The sequence below is a fragment of the Gadus chalcogrammus genome, chromosome 4 (assembly GCF_026213295.1).
Source record: "Gadus chalcogrammus isolate NIFS_2021 chromosome 4, NIFS_Gcha_1.0, whole genome shotgun sequence".
Taxonomy (NCBI): Eukaryota; Metazoa; Chordata; class Actinopteri; order Gadiformes; family Gadidae; genus Gadus; species Gadus chalcogrammus.
This window is the reverse complement of record NC_079415.1, coordinates 6,247,674-6,272,545: the sequence shown is the minus strand read 5'-3', so window position 1 is coordinate 6,272,545 and position 24,872 is coordinate 6,247,674. Positions and strand designations below refer to the sequence as shown.

The following is a 24,872-nucleotide window of genomic DNA, read 5'->3' as shown; positions in this document are numbered from 1 at the left end:
CACTTGGACTCAGACAGACATCAACGGCTTTCATCAACTTTATTATATTCAGAGAGACACCGTCCAAGAGGACCTTTCAAACTGGACAGACAGTGGAGAACCAGTCCAGCTGGACTGGTCACCCCTGAGGTCAACAACACAATCTTGCATAAAACTAAAGAACACCAACCAAGATAACAGAGCACCATGAGGCAGTGAGGCGAGAGAATCTGACAGTTGGTATAATTTAGATGCATATTGGCTGTAGATTTACCTTAAACGATGAGAGAACTTAAACTAAACGTATTGACAGACTACGGTCCAAGACTGTTTGCACACATGCTGACACAAACACAGAGGGGAATAATAATGAACACTGCCCCTTGGTGGAGATAAAACACATAGCGCACACGATGCACTATGTGTGGGAATGATGGGAACCCGATGGGAACCATGGCTTGGTTCTGCGCAGTAGCATGATAGCACATGGTGCTCAAGCACATAGCGTGAGTAATAAACAGGAAACATACAAGGTAACATACATGAAGCTAACATACATGAGGCTAACATACATGAAGCTAACATACATGAAGCTAACATACATCAAGCTAACATGCATGAAGCTAACATGCATGAAGCTAAACATACAAGAAGCTAAACATGAAGCTAACATACATGAACCTAATAACACGCTGCCCAGTGACCAGTGCGAGAGTTCAATCATGTCACGTGACCAACACGTGGGCTGAGTTCATTGGCTGTGCTGTGGCGAGGGGCGGAGTCTCGGTGGTCTAGGCCGTCGTTGGCCCCTCCTTCTTACCGATCTGGCAGTAGAGAGTCATCGCAAACGCCATGCCGAAGATCTGCACACAATTAGATTAAACAAACAGTGAGTGAGTGTGTGCGCATGTGGGTGCGTGTCTGATTGAGTGAGTGAGTGAGTGAGTGAGTGAGTGAGTGAGTGAGTGAGTGAGTGAGTGAGTGAGTGAGTGAGTGAGTGAGTGAGTGAGTGAGTGAGTGAGTGAGTGAGTGAGTGAGTGAGTGAGTGAGTACCAGCAGGATGGCGATGGCGAAGGCGATCCCCAACACCACCACCATGTTGTCCTCCAGGACCCGTATGATAAGGGTTGAGCACGGCTGGAAAACAGAGAGTACTACCTGGTACTAGTACTGAACAGAGTACTACCTGGTTCTAGTACTGGACAGAGTAATACCTCGTACTAGTAATGACAGAGTACTACGTGGTACTAGTACTGAACAGAGTACTACCTGGTTCTATTACTGGAAACAGTAATATCTGGTACTAGCACTGACAGAGTACTACCTGGTACTATTACTGAACAGAGCATTACCTGGTACTAGTGCCGACAGAGTTCTACCTAGGCTAGGAGACTAAGGTGTAGGCTAGGAGACTAGGGTGTAGGAGACTAGGTTGTAGGCTAGGAGACTAGGAAGTCGAAGACTAGGGTTTAGGGTTGGAGCCTAGGGTGTAAGAGACTAGAGTGTAGGGGATTAGGGTGTAGGGTGTAGGGGACTGGGCCATAGGGGACTACTTACGGTTGTGTAGACCATGTGGCCGGCGATGGTCTTGCAGGGCTGGCTGGTGTCGTTACAGTTACATGAGGAGGGGATCGCACCGCCCCAGTCCTCTGGTCCCTTCGCCAGACCACAGCACTTCAACTAGAGCCAGGTCACTGGATTATACACTGGACTGTATAGACTTTATACACAGCATTATGCAGTGCATTATATATACTTTATACACGGCATTATGCAGTGCATTATATATACTTTATACACTGCATTAAACATATACTATACTTATAGTATACACTGTATTATACAATGCATCATATATACTTTATGTACTGCATTCTACACTGCATTATATATACTTTATACACTGCACTATACCCTGTATTATGTATACATTATACACTGGATTTATAGACATTATACCCTGGATTATGTTTCCATAATTCTGCATTGACACTGGATAATGTATCCATTATCGAATTAATTATGTATACATAATGCTGCATTATACATTGGATTATGTATCCCTAACACTGCATTCAACACTGGATGTATATACATTATGCTGCATTATACACTGAAATTATAACCATAATACACTGATTATGTATACATAATGCTGCATACTACACTGGATTTATATACATTTTACTGCATTATACACTGGATTATGTATATAGTATGCACTCTATATCTACATCTATAGCATATACAGTGTATAGTATGTATTTAGCGTATAGTATATACATATATATGTTCACCTCTGCCTCTAGTTTCTGGACGTCCGTCTTGATCTCAGCGGTTTGATCTTGGAGAGGAACGAGGTCGTTGAGACGCTCCTTAGTCCAGTCATTAACCTACACACACACACACACACACACACACACACACACACACACACACACACACACACACACACACACACACACACACACACACACACACACACACACACACACACACACACACACACACACACACACACACACACACACACACCTTGAGCAGTGTGTTGATTGATTTGGCACTCAGTCGACATCCAGACCGATGAAATCACTTCCTGTTTACCTTATCCTTGTCCACGGCGGCCACGATGCCCGCGGCCAGCAGCAGGATGAAGATGAGGAGCAGACTGATGAAGAACTGGAACGCATCAAAATATAAATACTTAATACTAGAAATGTTACAGTAAATACCATTAGCCGTAAACAGCGGTACATTTTACGGTAAGTACTACTACTGTACAGCACATATACATGTGTTCTAGTTAATAATACAGTGTCCTGGTCATCTACAGGGTACCAGTCAGTCCTGCTGGTCTACAGAGCAACAGTCCGTCCTAATGGTCTACAGGGTCCTGATGGTCTACAGAGTCCTGGTGGTCTACAGAGTCCTGGTGGTCTACAGAGTCCTGATGGTCTACAGTCCTGGTGGTCTACAGGGTCCTGGTGGTCTACAGAGTCCTGGTGGTCTACAGAGTCCTGGTGGTCTACAGGGTCCTGATGGTCTACAGCCCTGGTGGTCTACAGGGTCCTGGTGGTCTACAGAGTCCTGGTGGTCTACAGGGTCCTGATGGTCTACAGCCCTGGTGGTCTACAGGGTCCTGGTGGTCTACAGGGTCCTGGTGGTCTACAGAGTCCTGGTGGTCTACAGAGTCCTGGTGGTCTACAGGGTCCTGGTGGTCTACAGAGTCCTGGTGGTCTACAGAGTCCTGCTGGCGTCCCAGTACCAGCAGCAGCAGGCAGCGGTTCTCCCTGATGGCCCCGCAGCAGCCCAGGAAGCCCAGCAGCATGATGATGACCCCGATGGCGATCATCAGGCCCACCCCGGGCAGCGCCTCGCCCGTGACCTGGAGCACAGACAGCGTTAGTCTCTACAGCCCGGTCCCTCTAGACCCTCCAGCCCGGTCCCTCTAGAAATAAATAATAATAATTGATCAAGTTACAGAAAACTCGGTCAAGAAAGATGAAAAGAATTCATAGGATTCGAAGGCAAACCCATGCGTCTAGTTTGCTTAGAAGCGATATCAGTCATTAAAGATATCCACTTAAGTCGCCACTACAACTACTACAACTGCTTGTTGGGTTTGAGTTCATTGAGTTGTTGCACTTAATGTTGGGCCACTGTTTTTCAGTTTTTTGACTTCATTGTATGATGATGTATGTGAGCCCTTTGCACTGATAAAAATACTGACCATTCGTGTGGCTGTTTGAGCATGGAAAACATGAAATTAATGTATGTTTGTTCAATTAACATACCGTACATAGGTTATGATTCTGGATGATTTTTTAGGTAGTGGCCATCCCCAAAATGCACCAGAATACAGGAAATCATATATACCAAATTCAAAATTGTGTAGCTTCTCTCAGCTCACGTTTAGTTGAAGTGTGCAGTCATGTGGCCCTCTGATGGTTATGATGAAAAATGTGGCCCTCTTTATCATGAAAGTTGCCCATCCCTGCTCTAGACCCTCCAGTCCGGTCCCTCTAGACCCTCCAGCCCGGTCCCTCTAGACCCTCCAGCCCGGTCCCTCTAGACCTTAGGACCTGGTCCCTCAAGACACTCTACAGCCCGGTCCCTCTAGACCCTCCAGTCCGGTCCCTCTAGACCCTAGGACCTGGTCCCTCAAGACACTCTACAGCCCGGTCCCTCTAGACCATTGGTTCTCAAAGTGCGGCCCGCGGGCCAATGGTGGCCCGCAGAAACATTCCTGGCGGCCCGCAAGGACATACAGATGTCCTGGCGGCCCGCAAGGACATACAGATGTCCTTGCAGGCTTTATTTTTTTTTATTATATAAATATTAATTTGAACAAAAATGAATAAATATAAAGACCAAAGTCGACACTCTCTAGCTTTCAATTAAATCCTGTTACATTTGTTAGTTTTAATACGGCTGTACATTACTTTGAAAGGATGAACCTCAGTTTTGTGATTTAGACCTCACTTGACCTCACTCCCAGAGGTCCACGGTGCAATGTTTTTTTTCACCACTGGGATGCTGACGGCGTTTCCTGCCTAATTTTTTACTTTGGCGGCCATCAGTCAAATTCTGGGTTCCTAAATTGGCCCTCAGCTGTCAAAACTTTGAGAACCCCTGCTCTAACTGAAACTAGAACTGTCCCTCTGCATGACACCTTCACCAGGCAGAGGAGTGTTTTCAGTGGCCGACTGCTGTCCCAGTCCAGCTCCACTAATAGACTAAAAAACTCTTTCGTCCCCCTGGCCATCAGACTGTACAACATCCCAGTAAAGGCAGGGAGGACAATAGATAACAACAATGGACATTTTATTTATTTATTTATTTATTTATATTTATTTATATCTGTATTTTTGCACATCCATCTGCACGGTTTTTATGTATGTTTTCGGCTGCTACTGGATACTTGAATTTCCCCCGGGATTAATAAAGTATATATCTATCTATCTATCTCTCTAGACCTTCTGGTCTCTACAGCCTGGTCTCTGTAAACCCTCTGGTCTCTGCAGCCAGGTCTCACTAAACCCTCTGGTCTCTACAGCCTGGTCTCTCTAAACCCTCTGGTCTCTACAGCCTGGTCCCTCTAGACCTTCTGGTCTCTGCAGCTTGGTCTCTCTAAACCCTCTGGTCTCTCTAAACCCTCTGGTCTCTCTAAACCCTCTGGTCTCTCTAAACCCTCTGGTTTTCAGGGGCCACTGAGAGGCTGAACCAACACGACAGCATGTTGTTGGATCGTTAATCTTGTGAATCTTGTAGAGATGAGAGTAAGTGGATTAGTGCGAGCAGGATGAGATCATGATGAAGAGGTGTTGATGGGGTGATGGTGATGTGATGATGATGAGGTAGTGGCCTCAGAGGCGGAGCCTCTGGAGTCTGACAGGACAGGATGTCACTCACCGCGTTTCCATCCTTGCTGACCTTCAGGTAGATGGAGACTCCCAGGATGATGCAGCCGCTCACCTGCACAGATACAGGGACAGATTGTCTCTCATTCTGCCGTCAACCGTCTCTCCTTCAACTGTCTCCCCTCCTGTCTTCAACCGTCTCTCCTTCAACAGTCCCTACATTAACCATCTCTCCTTCTATCTTCAACTTTGTCCCCTTCTGCCTTCAACTGTCCCTCCTTTAACTGTCTCTCCTTCTTTCAACCGTTTCTCCTTCTGCCTTCAACTGTCTCTCCTTCTCCCTTCAACAGTCTCTCCATTAACCATCTCTCCTATATTCAACTATGTCTCCTAATGCCTTCAACTGTCTCTTCTGTCTTCAACTGTCTCTACTTCTGCCTTAAACTGTCTCTACTTCTGCCTTAAACTGTCTCTACTTCTGCCTTAAACTGTCTCTCCTTCTCCCTTCAACAGTCTCTCCATTAACCATCTCTCCTATCTTGAACTTTTTCTCCTGTCTCTACTTCTGCCTTCAACTGTCTCTCCTTCTGCCTTCAACTGTCTCTACTTCTGCCTTCAACTGTCTCTCCTTCTCCCTTCAACAGTCTCTCCATTAACCATCTCTCCTATATTCAACTATGTCTCCTAATGCCTTCAACTGTCTCTTCTGTCTTCAACTGTCTCTACTTCTGTCTTCAACTGTCTCTCCTTCTGCCTTCAACTGTCTCTACTTCTGCCTTCAACTGTCTCTACTTCTGCCTTCAACCACCTACCTCTGCCTTCAACTGTCTCCTTCAACTGTCTCTCCTTATGCCTTCAACTGTCCCAGATAAAGCCCTCATGACTTGAGCCCATATGGTAGTCATGTTTCCATGGTAGATAATATTGTTGATATAAACCCTCGACGGCCACGATTGGTTTCAGATCCTCTTTGACTGGGCTGGTTCCTCTCTGAGCTGGAGTTTCCTGCTAATTTCTATCTCAATATAAATGCATCAGTTCAAACTGCGTTGCACATGCAAACCTCACAGCAAATGGTCAACTAACTAACCTAATCCCCTGCTAAACCCTTCATTCAACCACAGGTAAACCTTCCAAAACACGAGGAGTTAAAGGCTGCACACCCCAGTGTGCAGAGACATTAGTCTCCACGGCCCCTGGTGATACTGTCCGAGTATCAACTAGACTCCTGCTGACACACACACACACACACACACACACACACACACACACACACACACACACACACACAGGGTGCGTCCGCGGTTCAAGTCAATAAATGGGTTGCCTGCATTGTCTCCACAATAACTGTGTACACATCTGGCACAATCTGGTTCTGCTTTCCTGATCGTCCAGTTCCATAGCGCTTCATTATACACTGCTTCCGCCAGCCTTAGGGATCAAGAAAAAGGAATTCAACTGCCTCACATTCACCCCTTTGGGAGCATTGAGTGTTAGGTTTCTTGCTCAGGGACACCTCAAAACCGGGGTTTGAACTAGCAACCTTCCGGATGCCAGTGAACCCGCACCTCCTGAGCCATTTTCCTCCCTTCTGGTGTCTGGTCTGCCCTCCCAGTGCCTCGGGGACACGACGGTACCACATCACAGAAGGTATTGGGATGTTACCGAACAACACGAGCAGAGAAACATTAAAGAGCCAGTGCCTGCTCGATCAGCTGGAGTTCAACACCAAGACATTTAAGAAAATGAGTTTCACAGGACCACACACAGTCACACCGAGTCAGAGCTCAACAAGACCACACACACATTGTCCAGACAGAGCTCCACACGTCTACACAAACTGCCCAGACAGAGCTCCACACAAACACCCCAGACAGAGCTCCACACACCGCCCACACAAAGTTCCACATACACCGTCCAGACAGAGCTCCACATGTCCGCACACACCGCCCAGACAGAGCTCCACACATATATATTTATTCAGTGTTGAAGGTGTAAATGTACAGCCCTTCTCCACCTTTATTCCGCATTGAAGGTGTTACTGCCCAGAGTGTGTTGGAGCGTGGTCCATGCCACAGTGTGGTCCGGGGGTCGAACCACAGTGTGGTCCGGGGGTCGAACCACAGTGTGGTCCGGGGGTCGAACCACAGTGTGGTCCGGGGGTCAAACCACAGTGTGGGCCATCCCCAGTGGTTTCCCGTCAATGCTAAGAATGTTTTGAAGGACGCGTTTGGCCCAAGTCCTGCTGTGGTCCTGCAGCAGAGTGGCCCTGATTTCATTAGCTTCGACTCAAAAGGCTCTTACTGTAACCAAACACGGCCACCATCAGTACCCTCCATACCATCACCCTCCAAACCATCACACTCCAAAGCATTACCCACCAAACCATTAGCTCTAACAAACGGGCTAGCGCACTAACACAACCCCCGGTGGTGCAACTGGACTAGGGACGGGAGGCTACCCTGCGACTCTTGTATTTGTATTGTCATTAATCACAACTATGCAACACACCTTCAAGTCTGGCACGTTGCCAAACATGGATGGCGGAACAAGCTCCATTGCTCCCTAGCTCCCTCGGATCTGCAGATTCCCCATCTCCGACCACAGCCACCTCCAGGACCTCTCATCCACTCTGCTGTTTGTGTGTCCCATGTTGAGCTCAGAATGCATTTTCAGAAGCCCACCATCATGTTAGTGTTTCAAGCATCTAATGATGTAGGAATAAAGGAGTGGGCTCAGTTTAACACCCCCCCCCACCCCCTCTCCTAGCAGGTGGTCACGCCCAGGAATGTAGAAACCACACCAAGAACACACACAACCAGAACACACACACACACACACACACACACACACACACACACAGCACAACACACCCAAACACGTCTTTAAAAAGTGGTGCTTAACATGACATGAAGCCACAGACCAATACACAGAGCATTATTTTGGCATTATGCTAGCATATAGCGGTAGCATGCCGTACTACTCTTCACCAAGTCACTAAATTCCACTTTCTTTGTCCCAGACAGTAACAATTGGACCATCTCCAACCTTGACTCTGTAAACATATTCTGTTTATTTCCCATCCTACTAGCGATCCTGTACTTTCCCTCCCTCACCGAACCATCAGACCCGCACGAGGAGCACTGAGGCGCCTCAGAGATCTGCTCACCCAGAACAGGAAGTTGAAGAAGAAGAGCAGGTACTTGATGGTCTTATTTACAGCCATGGCCGCGGTCCAGCTGGTTCAGGTTCTGGTTCAGCTCTCTGGTTCAGGTTCTAGTCCTGGTTCTGATCCTTATTCTTCTCCTGGTTCTGCTCTCTGAATGAGGATGGGAGTGAAACCACTTGAGGACAAAGTGACAGGAATGACAACCAAACTGGTTGTAGCAGCAGCAGCAGCACATGCGCAGTCGGGTCAGTGTACAGCAGTACCTGTGTAGTAATGTGTGTAGTTAAGTTGGCCTATCATGTGTTGCTCACAAATTACTATGTAGATATTAACCAATTCGGAGCCTTAAACTTTAAACCATCTATTTTAAACAACACTATGAAAAATAATCATACGATAGGAAATTGCTAATCCAATTATCAAAATAAAACAAACACGACAAACATGAACTAAGCAATACTCTAAATCTGTCTTTCAAATATTTCTCCCCAAGCATTTGAAAACATACAAAGCCAACTACTTAAGTTGTAGAATTTAAATGAGAGTATTTCCTAATAACTCACCTCTCTTCCGTCTCCACTCCGACTGAGCTGAGGACTCGGCGGGCAGCAAGGTGTGCCGGGGGGCGGGACTTCGACCTGCTCGACCAGTTAGATCACTGGTGTGTGATATCACGCTTACTGACAGCAGCTGGAGAAGTAGACTGCGGGAGACGCACCTGACAATCAAGGCGCCTAACCTCCCAGCGGCCACTAGGGGCCGACGTCTGTCCGTTCACCACGGCTCCTAATGACCCTGAATGCATTCTGACACAAAAAACATAAGTAAAACATATGAATAGATATCAAATATAGATACAATATCTATACAATATATTGTCCCGGCAGAAAGTACAGGACCACAGTACTATACAAATATACAAATACAATCACAAGAGTATTGTAGTTTAAATGGTGCGACGATATCTGCAAACATTATTGACAAGGTTGTGTATGCTACTTTCTGAAATATACATTAGTGTGATCAAGCTGATTTATGATCAAACTAGTGAAGAATGTGATTCTTAAACCTAAATGAACTCACCAAGGTTTATTTTATCACAAAGATCTTGGAGTTTGATTAGTGATGTTATATATTTAGATTGATAGATTGAGAGAGAGAGAGAGAGAGAGAGAGAGAGAGAGAGAGAGAGAGAGAGAGAGAGAGAGAGAGAGAGAGAGAGAGAGAGAGAGAGAGAGAGAGAGAGAGAGAGAGATTACATTCAGATTCCAATTCTAATTTGGCTCAAACTACTTGAAGCAATAATTGAACCCATCCTGCTCTATGGAAGTGAAGTGTGGGGCCCACAAACAAACAAACTTTTTGACCAATGAGAAAAACATTTTGCAAATTGCAAACACTGAATTTTGTAAAAGCATTCTGCAGGTACACAGGACAACCATTAACAACGCCTGCAGAGCTGATTAGGCCAGTATCCCCTGCTATTAAAAATCCAAAAACGATCAATTAAATATTGGCTACATCTAAAGCAAAGTGACCCCCACTCCTTCCATCACAAAGCCCTGCAAAGCCAAGAGATGAACAGGACTCCCCTCACTCAGCTGGTCCTGAGGCACTGTCCACAGACAGGTTCCCCCTCTGCTCTGCCTCAGGACCAGTCGGAGAACATATCAATTAGACTCAACCAAATTGTAACACATCAGAAACAAACCAACCTCACACATTGGATCACTAAAACACACAAACAGAGAAAAATGCAGTGTTATCTCTCCCTAAATCAACAGTACACTGTAGCTGTCGGACACAGAGTGATGTTAACAAATTACAGACTGAGTGCTCACAGCCTGGCCATAGAAACAGGCCGACCTAAGAAATCATGGTTGCCCAAAGAGGAGCGGCTGTGCCAGCTGTGTGAAGAAGCTGCTGTAGAGACCGAGCAGCACTTCCTCCTCCACTGCCCCAAATTCAAAAATGTCTGCTAAATATATTTTAGCAAATTCGGCCAAAAACACCCACATTTTATAAACCCATGTAGACCAACTAAAAATGTTAATGGGAGAGAGAAAAGAGAGCTCTGTCCTCACGGGACAGTTTATTTCAGCTGGCAACGACATGAGAGAATGACATTCTACACCAGGCCTCACTGTTTTATTTTGGTTTATTTTAAGGATTATTCGTAACCTATAATGTGTTTTATGTAGCTTCTCTTTACATTCGTTCAATTTTATTATAATATTACTATTATTTCTATATGTAGGCCTACACATGTACATCTGTATGTTATGTTACATTGTTATAGGTTGTTATATGCACAGATTGTTCTGACGTTCTCTTTTGTTATCATGCATAATATTTCTAGCACTGTAATGCTTTGGCAACACTGTGTGGTTTACCACAATAGTCATGCCAATAAAGCTTTTTGCATTGAATTGAGAGAGAGAGAGAGAGAGAGAGAGAGAGAGAGAGAGAGAGAGAGAGAGAGAGAGAGAGAGAGAGAGAGAGAGAGAGAGAGAGAGAGAGAGAGATGGCTAGTTTGATACCTGTGATTCTGTTCATAAATGTTTACCTCATATTACATTAATGTCACACACACACACACACACACACACACACACACACACACACACACACACACACACACACACACACACACACACACACACGCAAACATGCACTCACACACACTCACACACTCAGACACACTCACACACACAAACGCGTGTGTGTACCATTCAGATTACTTGGGAATCGGTGAGCATCAGGGAGAGTGAGTTAAAAATGAGAGAGAAAGGGTGAGAGAGAGAGAGAGAGAGAGAGAGAGAGAGAGAGAGAGAGAGAGAGAGAGAGAGAGAGAGAGAGAGAGACAGAGAGGGGGGACAGAGAGAGGGAGAGAGAGAGAGACATAGAGCCAGCCACTGGTTGCATTGAGAACAAATCAGACTTTTTGGACTATCTAACGATCTATCTATCCATCTATCGATCTATCCATCTATCCATCCATCTATCCATCTATCCATCTATCCATCTATCCATCTATCCATCTATCCATCTATCTATCTGTGTCTATCTTTCTGTTTGCCTGTCTGTCTGACTGGTTGTCTGTCGGTCTCTCTGTCTGTCCGTCTGTCTGTCGGTTGTCTCTCTGTCTGTGTTTGTGTCTGTCTCTCTGTCTCTCTGTGTGTCTACATTTATCTCTCCCCTTTCTTTCTTTCTGTCTATCTCCATCTGTCCTCCTTCCTGTCTCTCTCTCAGTCAGTCTCTCTCTCTCTCTGTAGAGAGACTATGACTGTGACCTACTCCAGTAGGGTTGCTAATGCTACATTCTTTGGTTTCCATCGCCTGCTGCTGCGGTGGAGGGGCAGCATCTACAAGCTGCTCTACCGAGAGTTCTTCATCTTCGCCCTGCTCTACATCGTCCTCAGCCTGGTCTACAGGTAGCTTAGCCTCCCTGTTAGCCTAGCCTCCCTTTTAGCCCATCCTCAATGTTAGCCTCCCTACTAGTAGAGCCAAGCCATATGTTAGCCTAGCCTTCTTGTTAGAATGTTACAGGTAGATCTATTAGGCTGCTATAGGTACTCGAGCATCTCTGTTAGCATGCAAAATATACCCTGCTCTCCCTGTTAGCCTAGCCTCCCTTTTAGCATGCTACATGTAGCTTAGCCTCCCTGTTAGCATGCTTCAGGTAACCTAATCCCTCTGTTAGCATGCTAAAGGTAGCCTAGCATCTCTGTTAGAATTCTTCAGGTAGTCCAGCCTTTCTGATAGCATGCTCAAGATGCCCTAGCCTGTCTGGTAGAATGCCGCTGATATCCAACCATCTATGTTAGCATTATACACGTACCCTGGCCTCTCTGTTAGCAGGCTAAAGGTGAATAGCCACCCTGTGCTAGTGTCCTGCTTACTGGGCTTGTAATATCTCATGTTATATGTTAGCACTGTGGTAGTCTTGGTACTGTGGTAGTTTGTATTGTCTCCTGGTAGTACTATATCAATTCGAGTGATATCTGTGTGTACCTCCAGGTTTGTCTTGTCTGTCGACCAGAAGAGGTTCTTTGAGAAGCTCAGCCTTTACTGTGACAGATACGCTGAGCAGATACCAGTCACTTTCATCCTGGGTATGTCTGAGTGTCTGCCCTTCTGTCTGAGTGTCTGTCTGTCCGTCTGTCTCTCTGTCTGCCTCACTCATTACAGGGAGAAAGGGAGAGGGGGGAGAGGATGGAGAGGAGGAGGAGAGGGGGGAGAGGGCAGAAAGAACATCGGGGTGTGTTGTAAACCTTCTGGGACCAGAGGATGAAGTCATTACAACTTCCTGCTGCAAATGAACAGGAAATGAGAGAGAAAGGGAGTCAGAGAGAGGAAGGGATGGAGGGATCTCATTAGCTGTGCATTAGTATGGGTGGGTGTGCTTGGGGGGGATTATGTTGTTGTTCGACTTCCAGCTGAAAAGTTCTCGGGTCGAACCCTAATGTTCACATGATCTGGACTGTCTACCCCCTTCCTACAGGTTTCTATGTGACTCTGGTGGTGAATCGCTGGTGGAACCAGTTTATCAATCTGCCCTGGCCTGATAGACTCATGTTCCTTATCACCAGGTACCTGTCTGTCTGTCTGTCTGTCTGTCTGTCTGTCTGTCTGTCTGTCTGTCCGTCTGTCCGTCTGTCCGTCTGTCCGTCTGTCCGTCTGTCCGTCTGTCCGTCCGTCCTTCCGTCCGTCCGTCCGTCCGTCCGTCCGTCCGTCCGTCCGTCCGTCCGTCTGTCTGTCCGTCTGTCCGTCTGTCTGTCTGTCTGTCTGTCTGTCTGTCTGTCTGTCAGCCTGTCTCCACCTGTCTGTCTGCCACCTGTCCCTCTGTCTCCAGCTGTCTGTCTGTCTGCCACCCGTCTCTCTGTCTGTCTGTCTGTCTGTCTGTCTGTCTGTCTTTCTGTCTGTCTGTCTGTCTGTCTGTCTGTCTGTCTCCACCTGTCTGTCTGCCACCCGTCTCTCTGTCTCCAGCTGTATGTCTGTCTGTCTGTCTGTCTGTCTGTCTGTCTGTCTGTCTGTCTGTCTGTTTGCCACCTGTCTCTCTGTCTCCAGCTGTATGTATGTCTGTCTGTCTGTCTGTCTGTCTGTCTGTCTGTCTGTCTGTCTGTCTGTCTGTCTGTCTGTCTGTCTGTCTGTCTGTCTGTCTGTCTGTCTGCCACCTGTCTCTCTGTCTCCAGCTGTTTGTCTGTCTGTCTGTCTGTCTGTCTGTCTGTCTGTCTGTCTGTCTGTCTGTCTGTCTGTCTGTCTGTCTGTCTGTCTGTCTGTCTGTCTGTCTGCCACCTGTCTCTCTGTCTCCAGCTGTCTGTCTGTCTGTCTGTCTGTCTGTCTGTCTGTCTGTCTGTCTGTCTGTCTGTCTGTCTGTCTGTCTGCCTGCCACCTGTCTCTCTGTCTCCAGCTGTGTCCAGGGCCGGGATGAGTACGGCCGGCTGCTCCGTCGGACCATGATGCGCTACGTCAACCTCACCTCCATCCTCATCTTCCGCTCCGTGAGCACCACCGTCTGCAAGCGCTTCCCCACCATCGAGCACGTGGTGGAGGCAGGTGGGTCTCCTGGAGCACACCTGGTCCACACCTGGTGAACACCTGGCCCACACCTGGTCCACACCTGGTGAACACCTGGTGCACAACTGGTGCACACCTGGTCCTCACCTGGCGCACACCTGGTCCACACCTGGCCCACACCTGGTCCACGCCTAGTCCACATTTGTTACACACCTGGTCCACACCTGGTGCACACCAAGTCCACACTTGGTCCACACTTGGTCCACACCTGGTATACACCTGGTCCACACCTGGTGTACACCTGGTGCACACCTGGTGTACACCTGGTATTGGTCCACACCCACACCTAGTCAACACAAACACCTGGTACACAACTGGTGCACAACTAGTACACACCTGGTCCAAGTGTGGACCAGGTGTGGCCTCATCTCCCCTCCCCCCCTCTCCTCCTCAGGCTTCATGACTCCTGAGGAGCGGAAGCTGTTTGAGAACATCAACTCTCCTCACCTGAAGTACTGGGTCCCCGTGGTCTGGTTCACCAACCTGGCCGCAAAGGCCCGCAAGGAGGGCCGCATCCAGGACAGCGTGGACCTGCAGGCAATCCTCAAGGTCCGGCTCACAACTGGTCCTCACTGCAGGGTCCTCATGGAGACTCTTGTCCACATGGAGATTCTAGTCCTCATGGAGACTCAAGACTCTAGCCCTCATGAGACTCTAGTCCTCATGGAGATTCTAGTCCTCATGGAGACTCGAGACTCTAGACCTCATGAGACTCTAGTCCTCATGGAGACTCTAGGCTCTAGTCCTCATGAGACTCTACTCCTCATGGAGACTCTAGTCCTCATGGAGACTCTATGCTCTAGTCCTCATGAGACTCTAGTCCTCATGGAGACTCTAGTCCTCATGGAAAAGCCTTTTAGTGTCGATGTTTGAACCATTCAGTCCGGTCCAAAGAGACTTACAGTCAGTGTTCGGCAAACCAAACAAGGTTCAGTTCTACATGTTGAGGTTGAGGATCCTCTGACCTCAATGGAGCTGAGGTTAAGTAAGGTTCTGACTGCTGGGTGGAACAGAAGGGTCCCCACACGTCGATCTTTGATTATCTGTCTTTCTGCCCGTCTGCCTGCATGTCTGTCTCTGTAGGAAATGAATAAGTTCAGAACTTGGTGTTCCACGCTGTTTGGGTACGACTGGGTTGGAATCCCCCTGGTTTATACACAGGTACTTTCTTTCTCTCTGTCTCTCTGTGTGCGTGTCTCTCTCTCTCTCTCTCTCTCTCTCTCTCTCTCTCTCTCTCTCTCTCTCTCTCTCAATAATTGTATAATGTTGTGATGGTTACGACTTCTGTTATGTCTGGTTGCCATAATCCTTTGTGCACAAACACACACAAAGATACACACACACACAAATACAGATACACACTCACACCGGATCTATTTCAACCCGGGTTTAAGACTTCCTTAATTACCCTCATTATTCTCACTCACAGAATATTTGTGTTTGTGTGTGTGTATTTGAATGTGTGTGTATGTGCGCATTTGTATGTGTGTGTGTGTGTGTGTATGTGTGTGTGTGTGTGCTTATTTGTACGTGTGTGTGTCTGTCCGTATTTGTGCGTGTGCGTGTGTGTTTGTTTGTGTGTGTAGGTGGTGACTCTGGCGGTCTATACCTTCTTCATCGCGTGTCTGATTGGCCGGCAGTTCCTTGACCCCTCCCAGGGTTACCCGGGTAACGACCTCGACCTCTACGTCCCCATCTTCACCCTGCTGCAGTTCTTCTTCTACTCTGGATGGCTAAAGGTCCCCCCAACACACACACACACACGCACACAAGCACACAAGCACACACGTAAACACAAATACACACCTAAAACGCACACACACACATACAAATAATCAAACACATACACACGCACACACAAACACACAAATACTCACCTAACACACACACCCACAGACACACACACTCACACACACACACACACACACACACACACACACACACACACACACACACACACACACACACACACACACACACACACGCACATAGACACAAATACAAGTACGCACACACACATAAAAACAAACTCAGATCAAGGTCATGTGACCTGTCTCTGCGGTTGCTAGGTAGCGGAGCAGCTCATCAACCCGTTCGGCGAGGATGATGACGACTTCGAGACCAACTGGATCATCGACCGCAACCTGCAGGTAGACAGCGGCCAGGTGTCTGATCCAGATGTTATCAGGTGTCTGATCCAGATACTATCAAGTGTCTCATCCAGATGTTATCAAGTGTCGGATCCAGATGTGATCGGGTGTCTGATTAAGATGTTATCAGGTGTCTGGTCCAGATAATATCAGGTAGCTGATTCAGATGTTATCAGGGGGTTGATCCAGATGCTATCAAGTGGTTGATCCAGATGTTTCCAGGTGTCTGATCCAGATGTTTCCAGATGTCTGATCCAAATCTTTCAAAGTGTCTGATCCAGATGTTACCAGGTGTCTGATCCAGATGTTACCAGGTGTCTGATCCAGATGTTACCAGGTGCCTGATCCAGATGTTATCAGGTGGTTCATCCAGATGTTATCAGCTGTCTGATCCAGATGTTAACAGGTCTCTGATCCAGATATTATCAGGTGGTTCATCCAGATGTTATCAGCTGTCTGATCCAGATGTTAACAGGTCTCTGATCCAGATGTTATCAGGTGGTTCATCCAGATGTTTCTAGGTGTCCGATCATGATGTTTCTAGGTGTCTGACCAGATCTTGTACAGCAGGTTTATCCGGATGTTTCCAGGTGTCTGATCCAGATGTTTCCAGGTGTCCCTGCTGGCAGTGGATGAGATGCACATGAACATGCCCCATCTGACCCGGGACATATACTGGGACGACGCGGCCGCCCAGCCCCCCTACACGGTGGCCGCCGCCGACTACTGCATCCCCTCCTTCCTGGGCTCCACCACCGACATGGGGTACGACCCCCACCCCCAGCACACAACAAAACAACACAAACAACCCACAACACACACCAGCTCAACAACACAACACCTCAACATACAACCACACACATGCTGCATGCACCCATACAAACAGACAGTGGTACGGTCCTCATAACCCCTCCAGGACCCCTAGTGGTACGCTCCTCATAACCCCTCCATGCCCCCTATTGGTACGGTCCTCATAACCCCTCCAGGCCCCCTAGTGGTACGGTCCTCATAACCCCTCCAGGCCCCCTAGTGGTACGCTCCTCATAACCCCTCCATGCCCCCTAGTGGTACGCTCCTCATAACCCCCCCAGGCCCCCTGGTGGTACGGTCCTCATAACCCCTCCAGTCCCCCTATTGGTACGGTCCTCATAACCCCTCCAGGCCCCCTAGTGGTACGGTCCTCATAACCCCTCCAGGCCCCCTAGTGGTACGGTCCTCATAACCCCTCCATGCCCCCTAGTGGTACGCTCCTCATAACCCCCCCAGGCCCCCTGGTGGTACGGTCCTCATAACCCCTCCAGTCCCCCTATTGGTACGCTCCTCATAACCAGCTCTCCTCTCCCCTCCTCCAGACTGTCTGATATCCTTCAGTTTGATGAGGCGGATCTGACAGACGGTCGCCCGCGGCAACAGGAATCTGTTTCTGCTCATCGTCAAGATTCGGTAATGCATACATTTTCTTCCAATTTTGACCCATTGGCCACTGGTGCCTAAAAATCCACCAGTTCTACTTGTGCTGATTTATTACCTGCCGACTCACCTGAGCTTAACCAGCCAACCATCGTTGTAATACACCTCTAGTACACCTGTAGTACACCTGTGAAACACCTGTGATACACCTGCGGTGTACCTTTGATACACCTGTAGTACACCTGTAGCACACCTGTAGTACACCTGTGGTACACCTATAGTACACCTGTAACACACCTGTAGTACACCTGTGGTAAACCTCTAGTGCACATGTAGTACACCTTTAGTACACCTGTCGTACACCTGTAGTGCACCTGTAGAGCACCTGTAGTACAGGAACAGTGACATGCGGTCCACAGAGGGGGGAGCTCTAACCCATGGTCCCGGTGTATCTCCAGGTCCTGGGTCACGTCCGGCGAATGCTCAGCGTCCAGGAGCCTCCAGAGCTGGTCCCCCCGCGACCCGGGTTCAAACGCCACAGCAGCGACGCCACCGGAACCTTCTTCCCCTTCATGCCCAACTACAGGTACCCTATTGGTTAGTTTAAACCACTACAGGTACCTTATAGGTCAGTTTAAAGTTTAAACCACTCCAGGTACCTTATTGGTCCATTTTAACCCCCCTTACCTCAGGGTCCACCCCGGTGGGGAGGGCCGGGCTCCGCCCCACACACCCCTCCCCTCTCAAGGAGACACCTTGGACACGCTGAGAGAGCTCAGCAGCCCCATCTCCCGGGACTCCCAAGCACCCCCCCAACTCCCCAAGGTTGTCATCACCCCCTCGGCCTCCCGGAAGCCTGGGCCTCAGGTAGACTCGGCCTCCCCAGCACAGACGGCTCCGAAAGGGGACAGCGGCAGGTACCTCAGCCCCTCCACACTCCTCCTCTGGCTCGTGGACTTCTTTAATTCTTTAGACTAGAAGAGACTTTGACTGATCTCTCTCTCTCTCTCTCTCTCTCTCTCTCTCTCTCTCTCTCTCTCTCTCTCTCTCTCTCTCTCTCTCTCTCTCTCTCTCTCTCTCTCTCTCTCTCTCTCTCTCTCCCCCCCTCCCTCCCTCCCCCCTCCAGCTGTATCTCTCTCTGCTCCACCTCTCTCACCCAGTTGGGTCCTAAGAGGTTTCGTTGGAGCATCCCTAAAGACCGGGACCCCCGCGGCGGGGGGGTCCCGGCGCGGCCCACGGGGCCCCGGGGCCGCCAGACCTCCTTCCAGTTCTCCAGAAAGTCATCCAGGCTGTCGGTACGAAGCCTGCCCAGCCCCACGGGCCTGGAGAGGAGGGGGGGGGACCTCTACAGGGACCCCGGCTCACCCGACCCCGGAGCCCTGAGCCAGAAGGGCCCCCTGGAGGACCCCGGCCCCGTCGCCCAGATCCAGGAGGGCACCGTCGCCCAGAGCCATGCGGGCCCCTGGCAGGCGGGCCCCCAGGAGGCCGACCTGCAGGGCCTGGCCGGGGGGCTGCCTTAGACCTTTCAAGCCTGCAGCTGAGCACACGCAGTAGAAAGAAACCAATGACAGTCCAGACAACCAATCCCACGACCAATCACAGAGCTCAGGCACCGCCCCACAGCCTGTGATTGGCTACTGAGTTCCCCCATCACTCTATGTGGAAGTCGATAGGATTTGAACTTGAGGGAAACTTGTGTTTTAAGTGCAAAATGCTACACAATATTTTTGAATGTACAAATTATTCCTGTTCTAGTTTGTGGACTGATTGTGTGATATTAGTATTTTGATCATCGCCATTAGGTTATTGTTGGCTTATTGTTGTGGCCCTGCTACCAGAATTGCTGGACTCGTATCTCATGTGATGTTCTCGACGCTAACCTTTGTGTTCACTAATAAACTCCTCCTCTCAACACCAACTTTGTGTTTAGCCTCGTTAGCATGTTGCTAATGAGTCGGACCAGTGATCACCAGTAAGACAGCCGGACAGCGGAGAGAACTCGGTACTTTATTTTATTAGTCAATTACACACCTAACCTTCGAGAGAACAACCACCTATTTAAGCTGATTCCTAACTAGGTGTCCATAACTAGCTCGACCAGCTACTATTAGTTCACCTAGCCATTCAACTACAGATCTTAATCATTCTAACTAGCTCTTTAATATTTTAACTAGCTGATCATAACTCATCTAACTAGCAGACTGGTCAGTGTTGGCGAGAACGAGCTAATCCGACCCGATCGTGACCTCGGTCAAAGATGCTGTAGTACTCCGTCAGAAATACATCTCCCAGGATCCATAGCGGCCCTTCAGAGGACATGATGTCAATGGACTGGAAACCACTGAAGCACAACTGCCTCTCCCCAAACATCTCCTGGACAGAGGGGGGGGGGGGGGGGGGGGGGGGGGGGAGAGAGAAGAGGGGGGGAGAGAGAGGGAGAGAGAGAGAGAGAGAGAGAGAGAGAGAGAGAGAGAGAGAGAGAGAGAGAGAGAGAGAGAGAGAGAGAGAGAGAGAGAGAGAGAGGGGGGGGGGGGGGGGATGGGGGAGAGAGGGAGGGGGGGGGAGAGATTAAGCAAATACTGCTAACAACTGCCAATTGCAGACAGACAGACAGACAGACAGACAGACAGATAGACAGACAGACATACCTTGCGTACATACTCCTCGGCGTTCAGAGTGTATTCGACTCCTCCGAGGATGAAGGTGACGTGAGGGAGACTGGACAGTCTGTTGCAGTCCAGCAAATACTGCAAACAGTACACAGTACATTAGTACTACACATTGTACACACTGTACGTTAGTACTACACATACTACACAGTACATTAGTACTACAAATACTATACACAGTACAGAGTATATTAGTACTACACTCCGTCGTTCTGACCTCTCCGATGTCCGTGGGCGTGGCTCCGATCAGCTGGTGCAGGGTGATAATGTCATTGGTCGGCCCGGCGATGAGGGAGGTTCCCGTGTCCACGATCGCCTGGCAACCGTGAGGGCAGAGAGACCGGACCCCCTGGACCGCCACACTGCACACACACACACACACACACACACACACACACACACACACACACACATACACATACACATACACACACACACACACACACACACACACACACACACACACACACACACACACACAGGGTTATCTACACTACCCACACTGTAACCTGGTTACCCAAGTTACAGGCATGTAGACTGACATCCTGCTCAGCCAATCAGAGCCAGCGGTCACCCGTCCATCTTGATCTGCCAGTAGCCCTTAGCGGTGACGGGCAGCCAGTTGATTGGTCCGCTGTAGAGGTCTGGGTCCTGCCCCCCCAGGAGCAGCTCTCCCCCTTCCCCTCCGGCCTCCCCTCCAGTCCTCCTGCACAACAAAGGGGGAGGGTGGAGGGGTTGTGTTTTCCAGGTCTCTGCCCTTTGGGTGGAGTGTTTCCCCCACCCTTGACTAGACTAGATTGCACAGCGCTTTAGCTAGGTGTAGCAGGCTAGATGTAGCTAGCTGTCGCAGGCTAGGTTTAGGAGGCTAGGTGTAGGAGGCTAGGTGTAGCAAGCAAGGTGTAGCGGGCCAGGTGTAGTGGGCTGTGGTACCTGGTGAGGTGGAAGGAGAACACAGGTTCCTCCAGGACGCTCTGAGACATCATGTTGTCGAACACGGGTTTCCCCAGGACCTCCGCCAGCTGGGGGTAGGCCATGCCTAGCACCCCGTCAAACCGCGCCAGCAGGAAGGAGCTGCCGGGCTCGTACACCGACTCCCCGAACTCCTGGTCCACCACACGGACCCCCGCCACCTGGAACAGACTCACACCTGAGACCTGGAACAGACTCACACCTGGAACAGAATCACACCTGGAACAGAATCACACCTGAGACCTGGAACAGACTCACACCTGGAACAGAATCACACCTGGAACAGAATCACACCTGAGACCTGGAACAGACTCACACCTGGAACAGAATCACACCTGGAACAGACTCACACCTGGAACAGACACACACCTGAGACCTGGACACACTCACACCTGAGACCTGGATGGACTCATACCTGGAACCAACTCACACCTGAACCGACTCACACCTGAGACCTGGACACACTCACACCTGGAACCGACTCACACCTGATACCTGGGCAGACTCATACCTGGAACCGACTGACACCTGAACAGACTCACACCTGAGACCTGGACACACTCACACCTGAACAGACTCACACCTGAGACCTGGACAGACTCACACCTGAACAGACTCACACTTGGAACAGACTGACACCTGGAACAGACTCACACCTGAGACCTGGGCAAACTCACACCTGAGACCTGGAACAAACTCACCGAGACTCACACCCGCAGACAGGCAGACAGAAGGCAGAGATACAGACAGACAGGAAGATAGACAGAGATACTGAGAGACAGGCAGACAGATAGACAGGCAGACAGGAAGTACCTTCAGAGTCTCTCTGCCCATCACTCCCAGCAGGTGTCCAGAGCCGTAGTTGATACCAAAGGTGCGTCCGTCGTGAGAGAAGGAGGCCGACTCGAACGCCCGGAACTGGCGGTGGTGATCTGGACAGACACACACAAAATAATACAGAAACACACACGCACACTCACAATAATACACAAACACACACACACACACACACACACACACACACATTAAAATAAATGATATGTGTTTATATATGTGTGTGTGTGTGTGTGTGTGTGTGTGTGTGTGTGTGTGTGTGTGTGTGTGTGTGTGTGTGTGTGTGTGTGTGTGTGTGTGTGTGTGTGTGTGTGTGTGTGTGTGATTTAGTGTGTGCATGTGCGTGCATGTATTAGTGCGTGCGTGTGTGTGTGTACGTGCCACAGGCCTGGCTGACACAGTAGGTCGAAGGAACCCAGAGGTCTGCTGATCCGGTGTCAAATACAACAGAGAAGTTCTGCTCCGGAGTCCCCAGGCTCACGGTGCCATAGTACTGCGCCTGGTACACACAAAGTACATGCCTGGTACACATCTTGTACACATAAAGCACACACTTAGTACAAACATAGTACTGTGCCTACACACATAGCACACACCTGGTAGACACAAAGTACACACCTGGTAGACACTTACTACACACAAAGTACACACCAGGTAGACACAGAGTACACACAAAGTAATCACCTGGTACAAACATAGTAATCACCTGGTACACACATAGTACAAACATAGTACTGCGTCTGTCTGGTACACACCTGGTACACACATAGTACACACCTAGTACACACAGCCTAGCCCTAGGCACTATGAATGAGCCCAAAGAGTTGACGTACGTCCAGGTAGTTGAAGAGCTTCTCGTTGCTGCGGCTGAGCTGCAGCGCTGCCCCCCCCTGGGGGAGGCACTGAGCGTAGCGCCGGGCGAACACGGAGGGCCGGTGCTCCCGGATGAACTCCTCCAGTAGCCCTGCGCTGCGCAGCTGGCTGCGGACGGAGCGAACCCGCTTCAGAGGAACCCTGGAGGACCGTGAAGGTTTAAGTAGCGAGAACTGGATGTAGTCTTTCCACCGTTTTTCACCTAGAGCCTCCATTCCACTTTCAAAATGGTCATATTAGCCTGAAGAATATTTTAAACTTTTAAAGATATTCTGCTTTAAAAATATATTTTTTTATGATGGAAGTCAATGGGAGAAGCCGTCCGGCCATTCTCTGACACTTCCAACTACTTCAGACTCTGCAACTTGGTCATTTTTTTAACCGATGACCTTTCTTCCAACATTTAACAAACCAACACACCTGATCTTCAAATATGTAATTTATACTTTTTCCAGAATCAACCGTTTAAATTCAAACCTGCTTAAAATTTGAGTTGGTCTCATTGACTTAAGTCGAGGCTAGAGTGTGAGGTCACCTGCTCTAGCCCAAGTTGGCCATCCCGAAAGAAGCTTTTAACCGGATTCTTATATATCGGGTGTTTGTGTGTGGCGACCCCCGTATATATTTCTAGAGGCTAGCTGCCTCCTACGTATCTGGTATACTTCCAGTAGAAGTTAAATGCTAATGTAAACTATATTTTTCACGTCATGCTATCTACACAATCAATATGCCATATGAAAGCTGAGACCCCAAGGAGTATAACGGTACAAGCCTCATCATTTTGGGAGATTATCTCGATTAACTAGATGTGAAAGAATACAAGTAATGACACACACACACACACACAAACACACACTTCAAACTTTATCTAAACAGCTCAGCAATTCTATATTTGATTTCAAATGCATTCATACTATTTCACTTTAGACATTGTCTTTTTTAACGCTTCATTTTATTTGTCTTCCAATCTTTGTTAAAAATGGTAAATGGTGTGTATGTTTACTCCATTTGGGCTCTGTTCAAATCACTTCACTTGATTCATGCCATTCCACATTTCTTTACGTTTTAAACTGTGTGACTCTACTCAAACATATTTTCAACCCCACTGTACAGTACAGCACTCATCGAATTTTCTAGTTAAAGTATAAAATAATGTTAAATAATATCAACAAATACCTCAACTATTATTTTAATATTCAAACAAAAGAACGATAACTCTTACAATTGTGGACACATGAAGCTACAAACCTTATCTGTACCCCCTTATTAATGAACACATGAGCGGGTCCTACCTGAGCAGCAGTAATGAACACATGAGGGTCCTACCTGAGCAGCAGTAATGAACACATAAGGGTCCTACCTGAGCAGCAGTAATGAACACATGAGGGCCCTACCTGAGCAGCAGTAATGAACACATGAGGGCCCTACCTGAGCAGCAATGATGAACACACGAGGGCCCTACCTGAGCAGCAATGATGAACACACGAGGGCCCTACCTGAGCAGGCCGTGGGCGCTCCACTCCCAGCCCAGTAGGACCAGCAGCACCAGTATCCACCTCATCCTCCTCCTGCCCAGCTGGGATGCCTCAAACGCAGCTCTCAAGCCCTTATGAGGGCGCCCTCTAACACACCCCTGCCCTCTGATTGGCAGACATCTGACAGGACTCTTGAGAAAAGTGCTCTGAAGGTATAGAGTTCGGTTGGATGTTCCGAGAGGACTTTTATTGTGAAAGCTTTGAAGGTAAAGTTGTGTTGGATGCTCTGAGGGGACTCTTAATATGAAAGTGTTTTGAAGGTTAAGAGCAGTAAGAGTAGTGTTGAATGTTTTGAGCGACTCTTATTGTGAAAGTGCTTTTGAAGGTATAGTGAGTGAGCGGTG

The 24,872-nt window shown here is 48.6% G+C and overlaps 3 protein-coding genes across 3 annotated transcripts; 1 reads left to right on the top strand and 2 right to left on the bottom strand.

The window, feature by feature from the left end:
• Nucleotides 1-4: 4 nt before the first annotated feature.
• LOC130381833 (tetraspanin-8-like) lies at nucleotides 5-9,162 on the bottom strand. Its single transcript, XM_056589617.1, has 9 exons — nucleotides 9,072-9,162; nucleotides 8,509-8,658; nucleotides 5,392-5,454; nucleotides 3,245-3,364; nucleotides 2,584-2,658; nucleotides 2,277-2,372; nucleotides 1,537-1,659; nucleotides 1,033-1,116; nucleotides 5-842 (listed from the first exon to the last, which is right to left on the bottom strand). The coding sequence occupies exons 2-9, from the start codon at nucleotides 8,563-8,565 to the stop codon at nucleotides 771-773; spliced, it is 690 nt and encodes a 229-aa protein (XP_056445592.1). The 5' UTR covers nucleotides 8,566-8,658; nucleotides 9,072-9,162; the 3' UTR covers nucleotides 5-770.
• Nucleotides 9,163-11,790: 2,628 nt separating this feature from the next.
• Nucleotides 11,791-19,168, top strand: LOC130380503 (bestrophin-3-like). The gene is made up of 13 exons (XM_056587731.1): nucleotides 11,791-11,942; nucleotides 12,529-12,623; nucleotides 13,013-13,100; nucleotides 13,922-14,067; nucleotides 14,483-14,637; nucleotides 15,172-15,249; nucleotides 15,675-15,827; nucleotides 16,158-16,238; nucleotides 16,852-17,003; nucleotides 17,591-17,681; nucleotides 18,107-18,234; nucleotides 18,341-18,515; nucleotides 18,809-19,168. The coding sequence occupies exons 1-13, from the start codon at nucleotides 11,791-11,793 to the stop codon at nucleotides 19,166-19,168; spliced, it is 1,854 nt and encodes a 617-aa protein (XP_056443706.1).
• A 495-nt stretch (nucleotides 19,169-19,663) lies between these two features.
• On the bottom strand, nucleotides 19,664-24,854 carry nots (nothepsin). Its single transcript, XM_056589584.1, has 9 exons — nucleotides 24,490-24,854; nucleotides 22,954-23,134; nucleotides 22,502-22,619; nucleotides 22,100-22,218; nucleotides 21,248-21,447; nucleotides 20,892-21,023; nucleotides 20,535-20,679; nucleotides 20,297-20,395; nucleotides 19,664-20,021 (listed from the first exon to the last, which is right to left on the bottom strand). Exons 1-9 carry the CDS (start codon nucleotides 24,552-24,554, stop codon nucleotides 19,854-19,856), a joined length of 1,227 nt encoding a protein of 408 aa, XP_056445559.1. The 5' UTR covers nucleotides 24,555-24,854; the 3' UTR covers nucleotides 19,664-19,853.
• Between the last annotated feature and the right edge of the window lie 18 nt (nucleotides 24,855-24,872).

Excerpts from the sequence above, each read along its gene's own strand:
- LOC130380503 (XM_056587731.1), top strand. The coding sequence starts at position 11,791 with ATGACTGTGACCTACTCCAGTAGGGTTGCTAATGCTACATTCTTTGGT. Across the intron at positions 17,004-17,590 it reads GGCTCCACCACCGACATGGG|ACTGTCTGATATCCTTCAGT; the intron begins GTACGACCCCCA and ends CCCCTCCTCCAG. Across the intron at positions 17,682-18,106 it reads CTGCTCATCGTCAAGATTCG|GTCCTGGGTCACGTCCGGCG; the intron begins GTAATGCATACA and ends GTGTATCTCCAG.
- nots (XM_056589584.1), bottom strand. The coding sequence starts at position 24,554 with ATGAGGTGGATACTGGTGCTGCTGGTCCTACTGGGCTGGGAGTGGAGC. Across the intron at positions 22,219-22,501 it reads CTGTGTCAGCCAGGCCTGTG|ATCACCACCGCCAGTTCCGG; the intron begins GCACGTACACAC and ends GTGTCTGTCCAG. Across the intron at positions 21,448-22,099 it reads TGGGCAGAGAGACTCTGAAG|GTGGCGGGGGTCCGTGTGGT; the intron begins GTACTTCCTGTC and ends AGTCTGTTCCAG.
- LOC130381833 (XM_056589617.1), bottom strand. The coding sequence starts at position 8,565 with ATGGCTGTAAATAAGACCATCAAGTACCTGCTCTTCTTCTTCAACTTC. Across the intron at positions 5,455-8,508 it reads TCTTCAACTTCCTGTTCTGG|GTGAGCGGCTGCATCATCCT; the intron begins GTGAGCAGATCT and ends GTATCTGTGCAG. Across the intron at positions 1,117-1,536 it reads GCCACATGGTCTACACAACC|CCGTGCTCAACCCTTATCAT; the intron begins GTAAGTAGTCCC and ends TCTGTTTTCCAG.